Source organism: Ursus americanus, chromosome 1 (genome assembly GCF_024610735.1).
Source record: "Ursus americanus isolate L20-20 chromosome 1, mUrsAme1.1.p, whole genome shotgun sequence".
NCBI lineage: Eukaryota > Metazoa > Chordata > Mammalia > Carnivora > Ursidae > Ursus > Ursus americanus.
In genome coordinates this window covers 70,223,739-70,246,159 of record NC_142127.1, presented here as the reverse complement: position 1 = coordinate 70,246,159, position 22,421 = coordinate 70,223,739, and the positions used below count along the sequence as shown (strand labels likewise).

The following is a 22,421-nucleotide window of genomic DNA, read 5'->3' as shown; positions in this document are numbered from 1 at the left end:
TTTGATAAAGAATCTTTTCTTTTCTTCCATCTAACTTTCCACAAACTTGAGATAACAATGAAGTTCTAGGACGATGAAAAAACTAGCTCATTATTTTCTTGTAGTGTTTAGAGTTACACACAATTGCTGGTTTATTGCGGCCAAAAAATTATCAAACGTGAGCAAGGCTTCTGGATACTTAGGCACAGCCTAAAGTTGATCAGGAACTGATGCTAAGTAGACTTAGGTTAATTGATATACCCACTTCATTAATCTATAATGGGAAATATATCCAGTTTCGTCTTCTGAGCTGGTTAGCTGTAAGGATGCTTTATCTGCTGCAAACCCTCTGCACCCCCTTTCCCTTTTTAATGCACTGTCCTTCCTTAGCGTTCCCCAGCTCTTTGTCAGAGTTCCTGTGTTAGGTTATTCCACGCCTGCGGAGTTTAGCCTTCGGGCTTTCCCACCAGCCAGCAGCCTGCTGCTCTTCCCAAAGAGCCCTGCATGGGAATGATGCCACGTGTTTCTTAGCAGCTAGTCTCTTGGTTTCACCATATCCTTCTGTTTTCTTGGGTTGATAGTTTGTCACAGGCACATCCAGCATTCCCTATGAAGGATTTGCTTCTCTCCGAGGGAGTAATGGCCCAAGAAGATTCTGTGTGGAGAAATGGGGGAAAATCACTGCTCTTCCCAGGTAAAATAAAAAACATTTCTTTACTGTCATTATAGTATTCTAGGGGAGAACTTTAACTTATGTATGTATTGGTGAATTACTGTTTTTATGTTAAAAGTTTGGGAGAGTGGGAAAAAAGCTTTTAGAATGAATTTATCTTTGATTACCTTTTTAAATGGAGGAGTAAAAAATCTTCCTGGTCATATTTAAAATGCATATATACATATCTTTTCCTTTTTTTATTGAAGTAAAATTGGCACATGTTGTTACATTAGTTTCAGGTGTACAACATAGTGATTTGACAAGTCTGTATGTTATGCTCTGCTCACAAGTGTAGCTACCATCTGTCCTAACACATCACAATTACAATATCATCGACTATATTCCCTGTGCTGTGCCTTCTATTTCCATAACTTATTCTTTCAATAACTGGAAGCCTGTATCTCCCGCTCCCTTTCATCCATTTTGACCGTCTTCCATTCCCCCTCCCCTCTGGCAACCATATATTTATTCCCTGTATTTATGAGTCTCTTTCTGCTTTTTGTTTGTTTATTCACTTGTTTTGTTTTGTTTTAAGATTTTATTTTTATTTATTTTGACAGAGATAGAGACAGCCAGCGAGAGAGGGAACACAAGCAGGGGGAGTGGGAGAGGAAGAAGCAGGCTCATAGCGGAGGAGCCTGATGTGGGGCTCGATCCCAGAACGCCGGGATCACGCCCTGAACCGAAGGCAGACGCTTAACCGCTGTGCCACCCAGGCGCCCCTGTTTTGTTTTTTTAGATTCGCCATATAAGTGAAATCATAGGGTATTTGTCTTTCTCTGACTTATTTCACTCAACAGAATACACTCTAGGTTCATCCATGTCGTTGCTAACAGTAAGATCTCACACTTTTTATGGCTGTGTAATAATCGCGAGTGTGTGTGTGTGCACGTGCGTGTGCAACATAAGCACACACCACATCTTCTTTACTCATTCATCTATCGATATGGATTGCTTCCATATCTTGGCTATTGTAAATTGTATTGTAAATAATGCTGCAGTAATCATCAGGGTGTATATATCCTTTTGATTTAGTGTTTTCATTTTCTTTGGGTAAATACCCAGTAGTGGAATTACTGGATCATGTGGTATTTCTATTTTTAGTTCTTTGAGGAACCTCCATACTGTTTTCCACAGTGGATGCACCTGTTCGCATTCCCATCAACAGTTCTCATTGCCATCAACAGGTTCCATTTTCTCCTCATCCTTGCCAACACTTATTTCTTGTCTTTTTTTATTTTAGCCATCCTGACAGGTATAAGTGATATCTCATCCTGGTTTTGACTTGTATTTCCCTGATGATGAGTGATGTTGAGCATCTTTTCATGTGTTTGTTGGCCATCTGGATGTCTTCTTTGGAAAAATATCTGTTCAGGTCCTCAGTTCATTTTTAATCAGGTTATTTGTGTTTTTTGGTGTTGAGTTGTATAAGTTCTCTCTATATTTTGTCTATTAACCTCTTTTTACATTTACAGATATCTTCTTTGAAAATACAAAATGCATCATAACCAAAACATTTGTTAGCTTAAGTAAAACAATGTTGGTCATCATACTGTGGCTTCTTGTGATTATGGCTTGAAAATTTGGATGTTCCCTGAAGCTCTCATTTTGAGTTTACATTAATAACTATTCAGAATCCCTTCACTAATAACTGCCACTGTGCTTTCTAAAGAATATTAAATCATGTTAATGTACTCTATGCCTACTTAGCTTAGATTGTACATGCCTTAATTCCATGCGAATGCTCTCTGCATTGCATTCTTATTAATAATAAGATGATGCATTTCTGGGGCGCCTGGGTGGCACAGCGGTTAAGCGTCTGCCTTCGGCTCAGGGCGTGATCCCGGCGTTATGGGATCGAGCCCCACATCAGGCTCCTCCGCTATGAGCCTGCTTCTTCCTCTCCCACTCCCCCTGCTTGTGTTCCCTCTCTCGCTGGCTGTCTCTATCTCTGTCGAATAAAATAAAATCTTTAAAAAAAAAAAAAAAGATGATGCATTTCCCTGGAGTGAAAAAAATTGCTTTGTTACTACTGATAAATGTAAGAGCCTGTAAGGTTGTGGTTGTGAGTAAAAGTGTTTGGGGCTGAATGCAGATAACTAGAACTGAAACAAAAGAAAAGGAGGGAGCAAACGAATAAAAGAGGAATGCAGAAGAGTTGGTTTTAGAACTCCTTTAATCAGCAGTAATAATACTGCATTTTTAAGGTAAAAATAAGACTAAAGGTTGCCTCTCATTTTTACTAATAATAAAACTGCAATCTGGGGAGGTTAAATGATCTTTCTAAGTGGTATGAGGTACCCCAATATGTCATCCTGAGTTTTGTTTTTTTTTTAAGTACACGTGACTTTGAGAAACCCATTAACAAGACTTTCTTCTTAGCGATCGCAAAACACTGTTTCTTAACTATTATGTTCTAAGCCCCAACACATGAAAAGTGGGGCGCTGAAAATATAGCTACAGACAGCAATGAACGGTGCAAGCTCAGGGCCGGCCTGAGCCTCCCAGTCACCTCGGCTGCATCTCCATCTGGGAACAGAGGCACTACATCCAAACACAGAAGTATTACCTGGCGTACCTGATGTTCCAAATTTGGAAGACTCTAATTTCATTGTTTAAAGAAATATTTTATTTATTCCTGAATCATCCCCCCCACCTTAAACACGTAAGCGGATTCACACTGCCTGACTAAAGCTTTTCACCATTCTGAGAAACGCAAGGATCAGCATCAAGGAGGCAGGAAAGGACAGATTAATTGTGTCACCTTTCTCTTGAAACGTTTTTCTAAAGATTTGCTTTTGTAAAGTAGACGGAATAAACTGTAACAATAAGCAGATATATCAGTTGTTCACATTTAATCACTGCAATTTTCACAAAACCTGGTAAGCAGAGAAAGGTGATTTGATGTGGACATGAAACCTAGCTTCGGAGAGCCTGGCCATATCCCAATTCTGTTGCTTACCCACAGTGGGGTCTTGGAGAAGTTGCTTCATCTTCCTGAGCCTCTGTTTCCTTATTTACCTTGTAGGTTGGTAATTCTGAGGATTAAATGAAATAATTCATGTAAAGCATTCCCTGCTGACCCTGAGGAAGCATCCAGTGAGTAGTGGCCGCCATATATCAGGCAGTAGTGTATTAGAAAGAGCCCAGGGTTGGGAGTTAGAAGACCTGGGTCTTGGCCTGCCTCTGTCACCAACTAACTCTGGAACCCGGAAGATCACTTCATGTGCAGAGGCCAGGGAGAGAGGGTGGTGTATTAGGTTTGGTTGTGCAAGAAATGACACCAACAGTTGTCGAAAATCTTGGGGGTCAGGCTGGATTCACTTTTCTACTTCCCCCTGAGCGCTCCAGGAAGTTCATGTGCTGACTCATTAAAAATGATGGTGTTCTTCAGGTTCGTTGCATGCTCACAGTTGGGCAACAGGAGTTGTTTCTTCCGTTCTTCATCATGACCTAAGGTTGGTTCTAGATTCCTAGTTTTACCCAGATTGTAAAAAAGCATAAAGAAAGATGATATGAAGCACATCAGGCAAGCAGACTATGTTCATATCTCTTCTGTAACAAGCCCTAACTTCTTAGATCCGATAGGGAGAAAGAGCTATCTGGCTCTTCTGCTTCACTGTCAGTCAGCTTATCTGGTGGAGAGGCATGAGCGCAGCTCTAAGTGCTTTGACACGCTGGCTCTCTGCTCCTCAGCGAGAGGCCAGGTCCATCTGTGAAGAAGAGGGATAACAGTGCTGTGCTCAAAAAGCATGTGACAGCTGGGTGGGAAAATGCGTATGAGAGTCCTTAGGAATAAGAGCTATGTTCTTTGTGACCTTGGATCCTGAATCTTCTGTAAGCCCCCCTACTGATATAACGATGAGAACGTGCTCCACACAAAAAGTACACTTGGAGGAAAAACAGAAAAAGAAGAACTTCAGTGCACATCCATATAGTTTTATCAGAAGTGATTTCTTCACTGATAACATTGTCATCATCCTTCATGAAATGCGGGGTGTTACTTAAGTGTAAAGAAGTTCTGCAAGCTCAGATGTAGTCTAAAGAGACTGTTTGAGATGACTGAAGCCGGTTCTCCTACCATCAAAATAGATGCACGGAAGCCATTTTTTCTGCTATTCCCTGATAGGTTTAAGCTGCAGAACTGAGGAGCTGGTCTGTCTCATGCTGGTCAACCCCAATGTATTTCTTTTTCTTATTAATGAGACAGTGTTTAACATGTAAAATATGACATTGAGCAGACCGGAGACAAAATGGATGGATGTCCTTCTCACTTACAAAATGTATCCTCTAGGAAGTCCGGCTGCGCCTCATGTCAGGCACAAGAAGCTGCACCCCGGAGAGCTGGGAGTGGCTGTACAGGATGAGGGCGGGCACTTCTGGCAAACAGGAGGGCCTCCTAGTCTTTCTAGACGTGGGTGATTGAGGGCCTTTCTACTTTCCAAGCAAGCAAATGGGAATCTTATTTTCTCAGATTTCCTAGTCTTGCTCTGTGGTAGCACTGCTCACACTGTGGGCCAAGAAGTGTATTAAAGTCTATAGGGTTGTCTCTGAAGCTAGTACACATCAAATCCATGGCTCTTTTTCCTCTCTTGTGGTAGCGAAGTAACTAGAGACCCAGATGATAAATAATGATGGCGGCAGACGGTGTCTCCGCAAAGGCTTAGAGCCTGAGCACATTACTGCACTTCCTCCACTTTGCGGTTGGTAGTTAGCTCTGTATTTTGAATTTCTGTAGATATCCTATCCCCCAGTGCTCTGATGGACTTACGAGTTGTCAGTTCACTTTATGGCACTGGCTCGTCAACATTCTGACAAACAGGAGGCTAACATGCCAGCCTGGAAAATGCAGGGCAAGTCCTCGCTGCCAGCATGGTATGGAGTTTATATGTTCATCTCTGAGGGTTCTTGCCAAGTAGAACAATGAAGCTGAGCAGTGGGAGAGCTGCAGTAATGAGGGGGGAATAGTGCTGTGGTCGAAGGGGGGATACTTTTTGAAAATGGCTGTGTCTGGAGATTATTATGAATGAAATGCAGACCCAAATTAAGAAATAAGCAAGAATTAATTATGACATGGGTGTCTTGGAGAGACAGTTTTTCTAGTGGACTGGAACTTTAAAAACTAAAATTATTTTTTAAAGATACGAAAACTTTTTTCATTTTTAAAACTGCTGTTCATTCTTATGAAAAGTTTTTACAAAAAAGATACCGAGAAATTCTTGTTCTCCTTAGAAAGTCCCTCCATGCTACTACTCCCGGTGCATCTGTCACTCTGTCGCACTTTATTTCCTTCATAAGACTTACCCCAATTTAAGCATTATGTTTAGTTATTGGTTTACTCGTTGATTATCTGTCTCTCCCTCCAGGATATAAGCCCTTGAGAACTGAATTGAATGTGGAATTGAATGTGGCTTTGCCCTGGTACGGAGTCCTAGCATGGAAATTTGCACACAATGCATATCGTTCTTAGGGAATTCTTGAACTTGCGTTATGACTGTGGGCAAGACAAGATATACCACACAAGATACACCAAAATCACTTTCGTATCTCTGTATCTTCATCAGAGCAATTGAAGTAAATACGATTAATTACATTACAAAGCCGTCTTGAGAATGAACTCAGCACAGGCGGAGGGCTTAAAATGAGGCCTAACACATCATTCAACAAATTCAGCAGTGATGACTATTGTTCCTGATCCCTAGCCTTCAGAGGTGGCATGGTATTTTACCGTCTTTAGGTGTGCAAGAAATGTGCCGTATCCGCCCAGGATATTTATATTTTTGTTTGGACTACCAAGAGTTTTCATCCTGGAACTGTTCCTTACTGAGTTTTCCTCTGTGGGATTTAAATTCTTATATTTGACAAGGATGCAGTCTCATCTTTTCCCAGAGCCAGCCACAGGCGAAGTACCTGTTCGTTATGCATGGTCTGAGGAGTTTCTTCCACTCCTTATTCCTGGATGCAGGAATTCCCACTATGGGGACATTCCACACCGTATTTAGAGATCCAGGTACATTTTAACCGAGGTGACCTATTGAAATAGGAATAAAACATTAGTTAGTAGATAGGATTCCTCTAAAAAAGCCTTTCGATACTCATGCATTATTATGTGCCGAGACCTTGGGGTAGATATAAATTGATCTCTGTCCATGCGGATCTTAACAGAGATGGAAGTAATAGGTGTTTAAATGAACAGATAACCAACATTGGCCACCAAATGGTGTATGACAATTGAAGAGTGGGGATAATAAATTCCTATCAAAGGAATTCCCTTCCTTTGATTCACACTTATTGAACACTTGGCGAGGATCAGGGATTATTCTGTACCTCCACGGGTTACACGAGTATTTGTGAACTAGTCTTAACAGGAACTCCTGCTTTAAATATCATGGTCTAAGAAGATATTGATGGGGGTATTAGAGAAATTATGAATAGTTTAAAAATCCTCATGGAAGTTTTACCTGTATTTGTGTTTCTAAATCTATCTAGGCTATCAAAACAATCACTGGATTACTTTAATTGAATTTTATCTTTCTGTGTGATTGGTAACTTCAAATTTCTCATGCTGATTACAAGCTCTGAATTCGTCATCTATCCCCCATGCATTTCCTGTATTCCCTGCTCTGTTTAATGCTACCTCTGCCTCTGACTCCCCACACCTACTCACTGGCTACCTTTCACCTATGGAATAAATGGAAAAGGTCTTTGCATGAACACACCTCACTTCCTGATGTGGTCTTGCCTCCCCAGCTGGCTTACGGTCAAGCCTTGGCTACTGTCACTCAAGTACTTTTACTTCTCAAGTTTCCTGATGATGCAGTGTTTCCCCATACTTCCGGGCCATCTGCTAGGAACATCCTTATCCTTGTTTATCCAGAAAAACCCTACGCACCTACAAATCCTTCAAGGCTTGCCACAAATAGTGTCCACTTGAAGCCTTTCCTGACTCTGCTGAGCAGACTTATAACTCAGTGTATTACAATTGTTTGTGTGCAGGGCCACTCATATGGGTCTTTTGGATTAATTAGACAGAGGTGGCTTGCAGAATTGTAGAGAAATGCAGCCCTGAGTTAGGGCTCAGGGTTTGGGGAGCAGAGCCACAGGTAGGCTGGATTTCAGTGCCCACTCACCCCAGCCAGATCCCCTAGTGCAGAGTACAGACTCCGTGAGCTTTAGGGGATCCCATTTGCTTGCATATTTTCATGCCAGAGTGTAAACTGTCCTCATGGGCAGAGGCCAGACTTTTCTTCCTCATCTGCCAGGGGACAGCTCAATATCTGGCATGCAATATAAACTTCCTAAGTGTTTGTTCAATGAATGAAGGAATAAATGAAATGTTGTGCAAATTGAAAAATTAATTTTTAATCGTCAGAGCACTTTATGTGGGAAAGACAAGCTTTCAAAATATGGCATCTTCAAGAGGAGAAATACTAAAAGATGTTCTATAGGTGAACAGGCTGGGGTGCTGCCTGAAGAGTCATTGGACTCCCAAATTAGAGGCCCTGGAGAGCCCAGAGGAAGGCCCTCCTTTGCCTACTCCACAGCGCAGCTCCAGGCCGACTCTGGCCCCTGCCTCCAGTAGCCCTGACCACTGCAGCCACACCTGATTCCCTTAGGCAAAAGCCTATGGACACTCTCTCACACAGGCAAAATGTGGACGTGACAGGTAATTTAGGTCAGGACTACTCACGTTTCCAAAGAAATATTGACATTAAAAAGTGATCTGTTCCAAGATTCCTTAGGAATTTTCCAGAATGCTTGTTAAGTATTTGTTTTTGATTTATTAATTCCACGATGAAGAGTTGGGAATAAGGGTAAGGAAACTGAAATCTGAAGGATTAGGCACCCCTGCCAACTGAAAAAAGAGAGTATTGATAAAGCACTTTCTAAATCATAATGCAAGTAAAAAACATTTATGAGATTCAAATACATTTTATTTCTAGGACTACATTTACTAGATAAAATGAGGTGCATGGTTTTCTCCTTTCTCCCTCTCTCTCTATCCCTTGTTTTCTCTCTTAATCTAAAACCCTGATTGTAATTTCTTATTTGTCTTATATTTTGAGTACTTCTAAGCTACCAAAAATCAGTTCTGGGAAAATGGGGAATAAATTAATAAATAAGCACAGAGAGATAGAGAGGGAGAGAGAAATTCCTTAATCATTTAACTGATTGTGAAAATTTAGATGTAATTGTGATACTTCTGGCTCACTGGATTTGGATAATTGACTTGTCTATGTATAGGAAAGAAGAGAGGATAAGCATGTGGCCTCCTGGTTAACATGTGAAGAATACAGAAAGCACCAAGAGATTAAGTCAGACCAGATGTCTGGAGGGCTTTAAATTTTCTTTATATTGATGCCAGCATGATTTCCCAAAGATGGGTTCAGACCTGCCCTCCTTGAGTGGTTTCTGGCTGCAAAGAGTAAAATGAGGTAAACTCATTATAGCCTTAGTGTAGCTGGCTTTGAAAGATTTGAAAAATGTCCTTTTATCAAGACTGAATAACTGGATGTGCTTTTGCTGCCAATATCAACATAGTCCAAGGGCCCTCCTGTTATTTTCTGCTAGAGTTTTCTTAGGACATGGAATGGGGTGGGAGAGGGGGTGTGAAAAGCCTCAGAGGATTGTGTTTTGTTTTGCTTTTTTTTTTTTTTCCTGTTCTTGGCTCATACTACAGGCTGATGGTAAATATTGGGCAACTTATTTAACCACACTATTCCTCAATTTCCTTATTAGCAATGCTGTCTTGTTTATAAGGAGTTTTGAAATTTTTGCAAGCATACAAAACGCTGGTGTAGATAGCCAATGTAGATATCTTATTTCTCATGCACTTGATGTCACCAATAGCGGAGACCACCTGCATCTGACTTACTTGTAGTGATTGTTAAGATACAGATCCTTAGACCCACCCTCAGATTTCTGAATTAGCATCTTGGGGATGCAGCCAAAAATCTCCATTGTAAGGAAGCTTCTAGGGTGATTCTGATGCACTTCGGTGTGTTCCTCAGAGTTTCTCTGCTTTCTGGTGAGCTGAAGATAGAACTGAATGGTTTGAGCTAAGCCTAAAAACCCCCTGGTATCTCCCAGGGCTTTCTGGACTGACACTGACCTAATCCGGACCATTTTCCCCAGAGCTACTGCATATTATGATCGAGTCATTCATTTAAAAAATATCTGAAGCTTTATTTTGCTAATCCCTGTCCTCAAAATATGTATAATCTAGTAGGATGTTAGGGCTAGCAGGTCAGTCAGGAGTAGGATGAAATTAACACTCAGATTTCCAAAAAGCACTGAAAGAACAGAGCCAATGAGCATTAGTCTTCCTGCTTTCAGTTTAATGTTGGACTTCCCCTAGGTTAGGCCCCTATTTTTGATTTGGACACTGACTCAGCTTTGACCTTGGGAAAAACCACTTAATCTTTCTGCAGTTTCCCCCTCCACAATATATTCTTTCTCCATCCTCATGAAACATTTTCTAGAGAAGCTATTCAGTTTATTCAGAAGAAGAGTTCGCTTGTAGTAACTGTATGTTATACAACTAGATATAATTTAGGAAGCAGTGATCATCTTAGATTATGGATCAGTAATGGTGATTGTGTCTTATGACTGAAGAGGATCAAAAAAGTTTGCCTGGTCCTTCCCTTTTTGTTGAGATCTGAATCTTTAGAGAAAAGAGTACTCAGGCTTATGGATTTACTGGTAAGATACTACAGAAACTGCAGAGACACGCAGAGTTCCTGTTTCTCTGCTCAGAAGCCTAGGGGAATGACAGGACAGCTGTTTGCTCCTCGCTGTGTCCCACTCCCTGTCCTTGATGGGGTGATTCTACTGTATTACGGTCGTCACACTTACCTCCTTTTCTTGGACTAATTCTACTACCTTGAGACCTATAGTGATTTTCTATTGTTGCATAACAAACTACCACAAACTGAGCAGCTTAAAACACACAGTTATGTCACTGTTTCTGTGGATCAGGAGTCCGCGCATGGCTTGATTGCGTCTTTTGCTCAGCATCTCACAAGACTGAAATCAAGGTATCAGTTGGACTGCATTCTCATCTGGAGGCTCAACTGGCGAAAGACCTGCTTCCAATCTCTTTTAGGATGTTGGCAGAATTGTAGCTATAGAATTCATGGCAGGTTACTTCAAATCCAGTAACAGTGAGAGTCTCTGACCTTCCTGATGCTTTTTTAAAGGTCTTGCCTAATTAGGCCAGGCCAACTCAGGTTAATCACCCTTTTGTTTAACTTAAAAATCTACTGATTATCTTCAGTTGCATCTGAAATATACCTTCACCTTTGCCATACTCCATGGATTATGAGTGAGTTACAGGTCCCACTCACACTCAAGAGATGGGGCTTATACAAAGGCATGGGTCATGGTAGGTCATCTTAGAATTCTGCCTGCCACAAAACCACAATGAATTAAAATTCTACAGCTAAGTATGTACAAGAACTTAATTGGGGACTTGAAACATTGAATGAATGCTCATCCCCATGTAAGTGACCATTTTGTGAATTCTTAATTATAAAACTAGCCTTCAGTTAAGGGAAAGTATTTGGTTGTCAAGAGGGAAGGAACAGGCTTAACAAGAGTGTGATAGATAAATTGCACCTATGGTGGTATCCTGTCCTAAGCAACTAAAACATTAATTAGAGATTATTGCTTATCTAGAGAATGGGTCATCCTGAATTATTTTTGTTTCCCAGTTCACCCAATATGACTCAGTTCATGAAAATGAGTTCACTCATATTTGTTCAAGAATGCAACTATGAGTTACTCTTTTCAGAGTTGTCCCAAAGTCAATCTGTAACACTCTTTGGTACACCAATGCTACCAAGAAAAGCATAGACAACAAACCCTCCTACTAAGTGTAACCAATAGTGATCACCTTTTCAACACATTTTTTATCAACACATTGAAGACAGAATGACAATGTATCAGATTAATATTGCTCTGTAAATAAAATGCATAACTAAATAAAAAAGTGAACAGGCTGAAAGAGATTAGCAGGAGATAATGCAAGAGTTAATCTCTTTATTTTGTAGTATTTATACAAATCAGTAAGAAATCCTGAAGCTTTAAATGACAAATGGACTTCACACTCATAGGATGGCTGTTATAAAAATAATGATAATAACAAGTATTGATGAGGATGTAGACAAACTGGAACCCTTGTGCAAGCTGATAGGAATGTAGAATGATACAGCCACTAATGGAAAACAGTATGGCAGCTCCTTAAAAGATTTACAGTAGAATTGCTATATGACCCAGCATTTCCACTTCCGGGTATCTACATGAAAGAATTGAAAACAGGGACTTGAATGGATATTTGTACACCAATGTACATAACAAGATTTTTTATAATAGCCAAAAGATGGAAACAACCCACGTGTCCATCAATGGATGAATGGATTAACAAAATGCGGTATATACCTACAATGGAATATTGTTCAACCTTAAAAAGAAAGGAAATTCTGACCCATGTTATAACATAGACCTGGAAAACATCATGTTACGTAATATAAGCCAGTCACAAAGGACAAATATTGTATGATTCCACATACCTGAGGTACCTACTCTAGTCAAATTCATAGAAAATAGAAAATTGTGGTTGCAGGAAGGGGAAAGGATGGGAGTTAGTGTTCAATGGGTACAGAGTTTTAGTCTGGAAAGATTTAAAGTTTCAGAAATGGGTGGTAGTGATGGTTGCAAAACACTATCAGTGTGCGTACTGCTATAGGACTGTGCATTTAAAAATGGCTAAAATGATCCATTTTATGTGATGTATATTTTATCACAATAAAAAAACTTGAAAAGATAAACAGGCCAAGGAGATGAACATGTAGGTCACAAAATAGGAAATGTTACAAGCAAGCTGACTTGGGGAAAGATGCTCAGTGATGCTGGTAACCAAGAAATGAAACATTTTAAATATCATTTAAAGGAGTATCCTCTTTTAGTCTAATGGGATAATGAATATTATGTGTCTTGCACACAAAGGCTGGAATATAATTATATTCAAAACATATTTTACTTCTCTGCTGCTTCTTCCCATTTTCCCATTTAATAATTCTATATTTCACTTAAAAATTCTATACAAAAGGTAGATTTTAAATCATTCCTGGGACTGTCTCTTAGTATGCTAGTGCAATTTTTAAAAAAGTTAAACCTCTTCCTTGAGGCTTCCAAGTTGAGGTTCCAGTGTAAGGAAGATAAAACAAGAATTATGTTAACAAGAATTATATCAAATGCAATTCTGAAATATTTTATTATATTAAAAATGTGTTTGGCTGCAAAGGGTAATTAGATGGCTTCCCCCCAATATATCGTAGCATTTATAATAACAAGAGTCACAAGCTCTGAGCCAGAACTATCTGTGTCCTAAAACTGATATTCTTATAATTGAGTCCCTTTGCATTCCTGATCTAATAAGGCATGTGGCCGCACACCTGCTTTATTATCTGTTATCTCATCATTTCCATGAGTCATGATTATCTGTTGGCAATTTAATGAAGGCATCTAGAGCAAATCTTTTTAATGGTAATGAAACGTAGCTAACAATACATCTCTTATTACTTGGTCGAAGAGTGCGAGCCAGGCATTACACTAAGCATGCTTAAAAAAACCCAAAAACAAAAACAAAAACATGCTTTCGTTATTTCATTTAATCCTCGTATCCTTTTGAGACAAATGATAGGATTCTCATCTTATAGGTGAGAAAATAGAGTCTCAGAGTGTCTTAATAACTCCAAATCACACAGCTTGTTGATAAAGCCAGAATTCAAACCCAGGTCTGTCCAACACCAAACTTCTGATCTTCCCACTGCACTATACTGCATGTAGGAATATAATTATATTTACTTTGTAAGTGTTAGAGTGATTTAGAAGAATGAAAATTTAAACATGTGACTTTGTAAAAATAGCCCATCAATAATCATAGCTCCTAAAATTCTATATTAATCCAGGAGCATTTTTTTTAGTCAAAGTTAGTTCTGTTGTACGTTCAGAATAAAATGCTTCCTATTCCATGTCAACAGTGCAGATTTGCTTCCTGATAAGATGTACTATTTTGAGACTATTTCTTATTGTGATTCAGGTGCAAATAACAGGAAACCATATTTTTTTCCCTATCTTGGCAAAGGGGAGGTATTTCTAAAAAAGAATACTTAATATAATGATTTAAATGGCCATTATTTTGTGCTGTGAGTTAGAAGAAAATATTATACTCCAGGACCGAAAGAAGTAACAATGGTCTACTGACTGCGACAGGAAAATCCAGCCAGGGAATTTCTCTGAGACTCGAAGCCATGAGGCGGCTCCTCAGAGACACTCAGTGCTCTTCCCCGCCCAACAAAATGAAAAAATGTAAAACTGTAGGTTTTCTGACACATCCAGACAAATGTGAACTCTGAAAATGAATTACTTTGCAAGAACTGATATTCATGTCAATTTAAGTGTCAAATCACTAGATGGTACACCTGAAACTAATATTACACTGTGTGTTAACTAACTGGAATTCGAATAAAAACTAAAAAAAAAAATCTAACATCAGAAGAGATACAAAAAACCCAAACTTGTCTTCGCAATTCTTTGACCACTAAACAAATAGTGCAATATGTATGTAATGTGGATTTTGAATGATTGTGAAACCATAAAGAAAATATTTTTTAATACCTTACTTCTCTTTAGAAATTCAAATATTTTCAAAGTTTCTCCCAAAAAGGTGTGAAAATTGGCAACAAGCCAATCCGAATATGAAAGACAAGCATGAGCACATATATGCACACACACGCGCACACACACACCCCGGTATCCTTTCACTCAAAGCATTCTAATCTATGTACTGCTGCTTCTGTTCGCAGAGCTCACACTTGCTTTAACCGTCTGGATCTCCCCCCGTACCCATCCTTCTCCATGCTTTATGAAAAACTCTTGACAGCAGTAGAAGAGACCAGCACCTTTGGACTTGAGTGACCTGGGAAAGCGATGTCGGGCTCCGTATGGACAGGCAATTTCAGAAGCTGCCCTTCGAAGAATGGCTGAACATTGGAAGTTTGAAGAGTAGACTTCCATGAGACTAAAGCTGAATGCTCTGATTTTCCAGGAACACATGCTCTGTCACATCTGGGGACCGGATAGTGGTGATGAGTCCTCTTGGAAGGATTGGGGTGAGCTTGATGCCCAGGGAACAACCCAACAGTCTTTCAATCAACAGTTGTTGACTGCCAAACTTTTTTCCATTTGTGTTATGTTCCAAGACAAAGATGAACCTGTACACGATCAGCTCCATGGTCACTTTTAGGGACTCAGGAGAATCTTGAAACTTACCAGTGAACATGGACCAAGCCAAACTGGCAGCACTTGGCCCAATCTCCAAATTAGCGCAATATAGTAAGAACCAATGTGTTTCCTGAAGGTACATTCACTGAAGCCCTAAGTTATAGCAGAACGTTCTTTTTCTTGCTTATGAGTACCTGCATGGTGAGCACCATAGGGTTCAGCTTTCATGGGACACAAGTGAAAATGAAATCCAGTCAACATGAGGTGACTTTAAAGGTTTGCAATAAGGTGGTCTGTGACAATGTATATGCAAATGGTCTGTGTGTAATTATGGCTGAAGACAAACTGTTATACAATGAATAACTAATTACAGATTTTATGCTTTATAATGCATGAAAACAATTTAAAAATAACTAGCAGTTAATCGCAGCATATCAGGAAAAAATACACAGTGAGTTCTGTTTTATTTTTCCTAGGTTCATTATATTTCTGTTCTTTATGATGTATATGAGAACCTACCTGTCCTGCTGTATGTCTCACCTGTTCCATTTCCATGTTCCATGCTTACTCGGGCATCATGCTAGTACGTATCCTTTTAAGCACTCTCAAGGGAACAAAAGGGCCTTTTATTTTTATAAAGGTACAAAAAAATTCCCCGAAATATTTTGCACTGAATGTACCAAAGTTGAAGGGACATTACAATACGACTAACAGCAACTCCATCACTTGACAAGTATAATAGAAAATAGCTTCTAAATCAGACTTCCTCCACAGTGCCATGTCTACCACTACAAGGACTGTGCATCTAAGTAATAATTTTTTAAGACTCACTATATGTGATAGTATGATATGCATTTATTTAAAATGCATTAGACTTCTTCCATCCATCAAATACTTTACAGGATGGCATTTACTACCGATATTTCGTATTTCCCCCACTGCTTTTTATTTGTACAGCATCATTAAACGCTAAGCTCATTTAGGGAGCCATCAGCAACACCCAAGATATCAGCTCTCTTTAGTAATAAGAATTCCATTTTCCCTTATCGGTGAAGACATCACAAATTGAAACTCTCAGTACTATATTTCTAAGCCTGCATTTTCACTGATGCATAATTTTCTTATCAATATTAAGAAACAATTTTTCTATGGTATCTCAGAAACTGCACGATATCACTAATGTTATTTCTGCATAGTTTTATCAGAGGATGTTCTTCATTTTTATTGCTTTTGGGGTTACTCCACATCGTTGTTTATTTCTTGACTTATGGCCATAACTAATCGGAGTGAGTTCTTCAGTAGAATGAAGTTAAATCATGGATAATAAAAGCATTGGATTAACATTTGGTTTGCCAGCCTGTGATTTTACAGGCGTTGCCCAAACACCTCTTTGAGAATTATAAGTAGCCATGGAATTCCTATTATGGGATGTTGGCAGTCTTGTATTTTATAGGGTCATATGCATGGTTTTCACAGTTGGTTTGTAAGAACTAATTGCTGTCCTATTGGTTAAGCTATGTTTACTGTTGAGACCCTCAAGAGAAATACCACTCATGTTGCATTCCTGAACTAAGGGCAGGTACTGTAGCATGGGGAAATGTTCCCCAAAAAAGGTTACTGAAATCTGGAGATAAGAAAGGAAGATTTATCTGTATGCTATAATTGGACCAGAGAAAAAGGGAAGAGAAAAAAGTTTTAATTGGAAATGTTAGTTTGTACTTACTGATCATGAATATAAGTATATATTTAATTTTACAAACTATTTTTACTTGTTTGTATTTTTTTCATTATAAGGAATAATAGTATAACATACTTTAAAAAAAAACCCACATCTTTGATTATATATAAGATGGTTCAGAGCCGGCATTCTCGAAGCAGCTGGTATAAAAGGTTATACATTTCTTTCAAAAAATAGACCATGTTAGCTTTCATTTTGGTTTGTGACACCTTGTTATTATATTCCACATTATTAGGTAAAAGAGGTTTAAAATAAAATGCATAAAAATGCATCTCTTTAATTAATCCTCACAAATATATTTCTTGTTAAGGCATCTAACTTCTTCCCAAATAGCAGTATAATCATCTACTGTTGCTATTGTTCTCAGAATTGGGAATTATCGAAGATGGACTTAGCATATCAGAACACCATGATAACTGATCTATTATTCTTAATTAGTAAAACAAAATTCCAATAATAATGATAAAAACATTAAATAACATTTCCACAGAATACAGTAGGCTTTAATATCCTCTACAAATAGAAATATCCATAAATATTTTCTTCTGGACTCTGAGCCTAGATGACTTGGCTGTGTGGCTCGTTTTCTTTCAGAAATTCACGAGTGATGCTTATACTCTACTGTCCTCTGTTATAAAAGACAGTCACGATGCATCGTGTACACATGCAGAACGTCTCTTAGATGGAGCAAGACGCACACTCTCGGCCTCACTCTGTGCCAGCCACGGTGCTGGACGATGGAGCCACAGTATTCAAAATCTGCCCTTGAGAGGCTCACAGTCTAGAGGAGTAGACACCAAGGTTTAAAAAAAGGATTTTTAATAAAATTTGGTACGTTCTACAATCGAGGAACGAGGAAAGAATGGCTTATTCCCCCTGGGAAATCCACTGAAGGCTTCATACATGGGAGATACTGTGGCTAAAAATAAAAATCACGTAAATGCTCTTTCTCTTGGTAACTCATGGCATGTGATAGTGCATCAACACTGGTCAAGTGGGGAGGCCCAGGGCGCGTTCACACGCGAGGGTTTGAAGTGTGCGGATGGGGGGTTGACCCATGAAGGAGCAGCTCAAGGAGCCTCAGATTATCACAGAAATGACAAAATTAAATCCAGGACGTTCCCTCTGTCTCCTTTCATCTGCACTGCAATGTACCTTCAGTCTTCAGTGGGAAAAATCCGTCCTTGAGCCCAACCCACTCCCAGGGTCAGGACGTTTATTTTGTGCACCAAAATGAATGGATCTTGGTTAAAGAAGTACAGTCACAATTTTCTAGCATATGTTGTGTTTATAATTTAGTAGACATTCTGTAATCAATGAGGGAAAATCTGTTTCACCTGCATTAACAATCAGAAGTGCTGAGACATGCATTCAAAATGATGAACAGTAAAGGTAGAATGTGTGTGTGCCGCGCTTTAGAGTTTCAAAGTGCTTTCCCGTGCGTCATCTTACGTCTTTCGCTGCTCACATGCTTCTGTGGGGTAGAAGGTATCAATCCCAGCTGGGCTGAGGCTGATTTTCATGGATGGCTTGTAAGATCCGTTTCAGCACTTTATGGTTACAATTCTAGGTTTCATTTCAACAAATGGGGAGGCTAATGTTTCTACTAACATATTCCACTATCAGTGAATTTTGCAAGATGTTGCATCTGCCCCAATTCTCATTTTTTTAAACACTCCTGAAACGTGTCACCTTCTGAAAAGCCCATGGAAGAAATTAGTACATTCGTCGAAAAGCTCTTCATAGACTTAATACTTGCATTTTACTACTTGTTATGAGAACTTTAAAACAGTGCAAAATTTGATGGCATTTGGTGGATTTCTATAGTATGGTAGTTTAGTTTTCTCAGACATGATTTGGGAAGCAAGATAATGGGGAAGAAAACCCACTTTAATCAGAAACAGTATTTTATTTTTTAATTCTTAATGAGGATAGATCTAGAAGCTCTGGTAGCTAGGTTCCAGTGATGTGGATGAAGGAACCCCTGCAGGTTCTCTTTTCCTCTCTGTCCTCTTCACATTCACTCAATTCTTGTCTTTCTTTCTGCACAAATTGTATTTATGACTTGACCACTTCTCACTAAGGCAAACATTATACAGTAAAGAGTCTGAAAGTCTTTCCAACTTAACTATATTGGAGAAATTCCCAAGACAAGTGAAATGATGATATACCATCATTAAAAGACATCTGTAACCCTGCACAGTAAAAATGTGCAAAAGAAGAATGTGACCTAATCTCCAAACTGGGCCTGAGTTTCAGGCCCTATTGTTCTCTCTTACCTGCTTTAGTTGATGAGTGTGAAAGCACTCTAGATCTTAGACACATTACTTCCATAAAACTTGAGCTTAAATTAATGAGCATGTCACTTTTAATCAGATTCTAATTTTGCAAAACCTGTTACCTTTCTAGTTTGATTGTGTTTTCCAGATAAATTTGTTTATCTAACATGGAAGCAAAGGAATGTCAGAGACATTAAAGCTTTCTAAACTGTGGCTTAAGGCCAACGGCTGCCCACTAGAAGCTCAGCAGTTGTGTTCCCCACCCGGGCCGGAATGTAATGCTAATTATTGACCAACTCTCAAGACTCAGGAGTGGTAGCTGCATTCCAAGGAGCTGGCACAGCGGATATAGTGCGTGTGTGTGCTACCCGAATCACAGCAATGTGGACCGGAAGGAATGCAGGGATGGGTAAGACAGGACCCTAGCAAAGGGAAAGTTAAAACAAGGGTTGGAATGATCATCTTAGGGCTTCAGTTTGGTTTCTGACTTTGGGGAAAAAAGGTAAAAGAATGTCCTGCTGCCTAGTGAGGATACTGCTTGATACTGCCCGGTGGGAAATACCCTCGTTGTATGACTTCAGTAGGTTGATAACATCTTCTGTATTGCACAACAGAATTTAAAAGTATTAAAGCTAACCACAGACGAATCAGGAAAATTTGACAATATAGCATGAAATTATGTTGTGGATTTTGTTTATTACTGTTGCTATTATTGAACTTTCTATATGAGTTTTAAAAAATGGTGTAGCTTGACATATTTATGATGCTTAATTTGTTTCCCAGCAGACATTCTTTGACATTAGAATAGCTTTTGGGACATTTTCATGGTTTCTAGTGGTTACTTAAATGTTTCCTATTAATCCAGAAAGCAAAACCTTAAGAATTAGATTGCTGAATTGCAAATGGAGAACTAATCAGTGTTTCCAATTTTTCAGGAAGCCAATCAAGACATTTGCTTAGATTTAATCTGCTAGGGAGCTTATTTGGCTTTTATGATGGCACAGCTCAGCAGCATTGGCAGACCCTAGTTGTAGGGTTTCTGGGAAAAACAAGGAAATTAATTTTATATATGTGATTTTTATGTCTGGTGGCCTTGGGCAGGTGATATCTTTCTATCTAATTTTCTTTTAGTATATTACAGCCCTGAGGAGTGTTGATAGGTATGTTGTGTGATTCAAACTGAATCAGCTATTACTGATGCAGGTAAGGAACCGTCAGTAAACTTCTGGTTACTACACCTTCTGTAAAAAAGGATGGATAATGTTCAAGAAATACCGTGGAAGGATTAACCAGGATACACACAGAACTGAATGTTCTTTTAGGACCCTAATGCTCTAAAAGCTGATATTACAACCTATTTTTCTTTATATGATATCGTAAGTAAAATTTGAAGCTGTTAATATATTGGAAAGTGCATAAGATTACATGTTTTTATAATAGGGATGCAGGCATTCCAAAGTAAATAAAAATACATGCATCTCCCTTGCCTCTTACTGAAAGTATTAATCTAATTTTATAATAATGCTTACTTTTTAATATTAAGGCTCTGTAAAAAAACATATTTCTAAGATTTCAGTAGAGCACAGGTGATGTATTTTTTTAAGCCTTTCCATTTCTTTTCACCAACTCCACCCATGTGTCTACCATGCATCACAGTCAAGAGCTATGTTTCTATTTTTGTTGAGTTGATTTAAGCTTCATATTCATTCAGTGTGACTCTTAATAGAGAATTATAATGGGAGGTATTTAGTATTGACATACACAGTTCTCATTTCACCTTATATTTAAATTTCATCTATTTTTTCCAATGCAAATAATGCAGATCGTTGACATCCTAGAAATGACTTGTGGGTGGTATTAAATGGAGCCTGGGACTCTGAAATGTAGACTAGATGTTGGTTTTCTGGAAAGTTTGTATTCTTATCCTCACCTGAACCCCTGACTTTTGTGTTGTATTTTTTTATGATTCCAAAATGCTTTGAGGGAAAGATATTTTAATGTGTACAATTTGTTTTATTTTCATACTGATCTCTATTTTTGTTTAAAACCATGTTGCATCATGAAATCACTTAATCCAAAATAAATCTTCTTTTAAAAAATAGATTATTACTTCTCTGTGATACATTTGGGAAGGAAAAAACTCAAGAGAAAAGAGAACAAAGTAGGGATAAGGGTCTCATGGGATTAGCATGCAGCTTTGTGGATACAAGAAGTTCTCTTTTCATGATATTTATAATTAGGAATCCATTTTGTTTATCCCTAAGAATATTTTAGTATTTGATAGCCCATCAAATCATGTTGAAGAAATGAATTAACACAAGTCAAAATAGGCCATCTTGGTTGAATGCTTGTTGCATAAACACATATGTATAACACCACTACCACCACCACCCACATCAATATCATCGAGGGGCCACATATTCACAATCCTACAGGGGCCAACTAGGTATTTCATGAGTGAACCTGGCTGGATGTAAGTAAGTAAGAGGGTAGTGGGATTTACCCAAAGGGGTCATTCTTATATTTTACTTCAGCTCTAGTTACATAAAATTCAGGCCCAGTGTTGAAAGATCTTCTGATTTATCAAGAGAAACCTAGAAATCTAGATTTTTATGTGATATGTCTAGATTTTTTGAATACTCAGTGGATCAAAGCAAATAATGTCTACTAGTTGAATTTGCCTTCCAAACCAGTTTGGAACCCTTAATTTAATCAATATCATTATCTTGTATACTTGATTGATAGTGTAAATGAATTGACCAAATACATAAAATATTAATAAGACAAGTAGTTAACAGGAAGAGATGGCAGAAGGAGAAAGGCAGGCCTATGTGAGGGCAGACAATCACTAAAGGGTGTACTTGAAAATGATCTGTGCTTACCAGTGTCTTTCCGAAAACCACCTTGTGTCTATTCCTATGAGTTAAGAGTATTCTTGTCAAAATTTCGTGGAACAGATGTGCTATTAAACTATTCATTCTGTATTTTAGACTAGAAATAAATTTCATATATTACATGAGAGCAGTTAAAGGAAAGACTCATCCTTTATAATGACTACTTTGACATTGTTATTGAAAGGGAAGAGCAAGAAATTGTATTCATGGCACTGACTTCCTGGTTTTTGTGACATATGATTCCATCTATAATGTTGACTTCAGTGTACTTTTTTATGATAAATTTACCTGCCTTCATTATATTCTTATATTAAAACCTGAAACCCATTTAGTTAGTGAATGTTTTAATAATGCACAATTTCCACCATCCTACTAATTGCTCCTGTGAAGTCTTTCTTGGTGGTTTTTATTTCATCCTTTAACTAGAAAGCATTTAACCTCTTTATCAAGGAGGGGGAAAGGTTTTTTGCTACATACTTTTCTCTATTGATCAAAATGTTTACCTGTTGATGGCTTTTTTCCTTCTGAAT

General features: G+C 38.5%; 1 protein-coding gene across 4 annotated transcripts in view; it reads left to right on the top strand.

Annotated features, from left to right (window-relative positions):
* The window catches only part of HECW2 (HECT, C2 and WW domain containing E3 ubiquitin protein ligase 2), a 225,524-nt gene extending 204,426 nt beyond the window's left edge, over positions 1-21,098 (top strand). For all 4 annotated transcript variants that reach the window (XM_045806374.2, XM_045806373.2, XM_045806375.2 and 1 more), the window contains 2 exons: positions 561-673; positions 14,563-21,098. In XM_045806374.2, the coding sequence (XP_045662330.2) occupies positions 561-673; positions 14,563-14,674 (225 nt within the window). In that variant the 3' untranslated portion in view covers positions 14,675-21,098. The remainder of the gene's footprint in view (positions 1-560; positions 674-14,562) is intronic.
* The last annotated feature ends 1,323 nt before the right edge of the window (positions 21,099-22,421 follow it).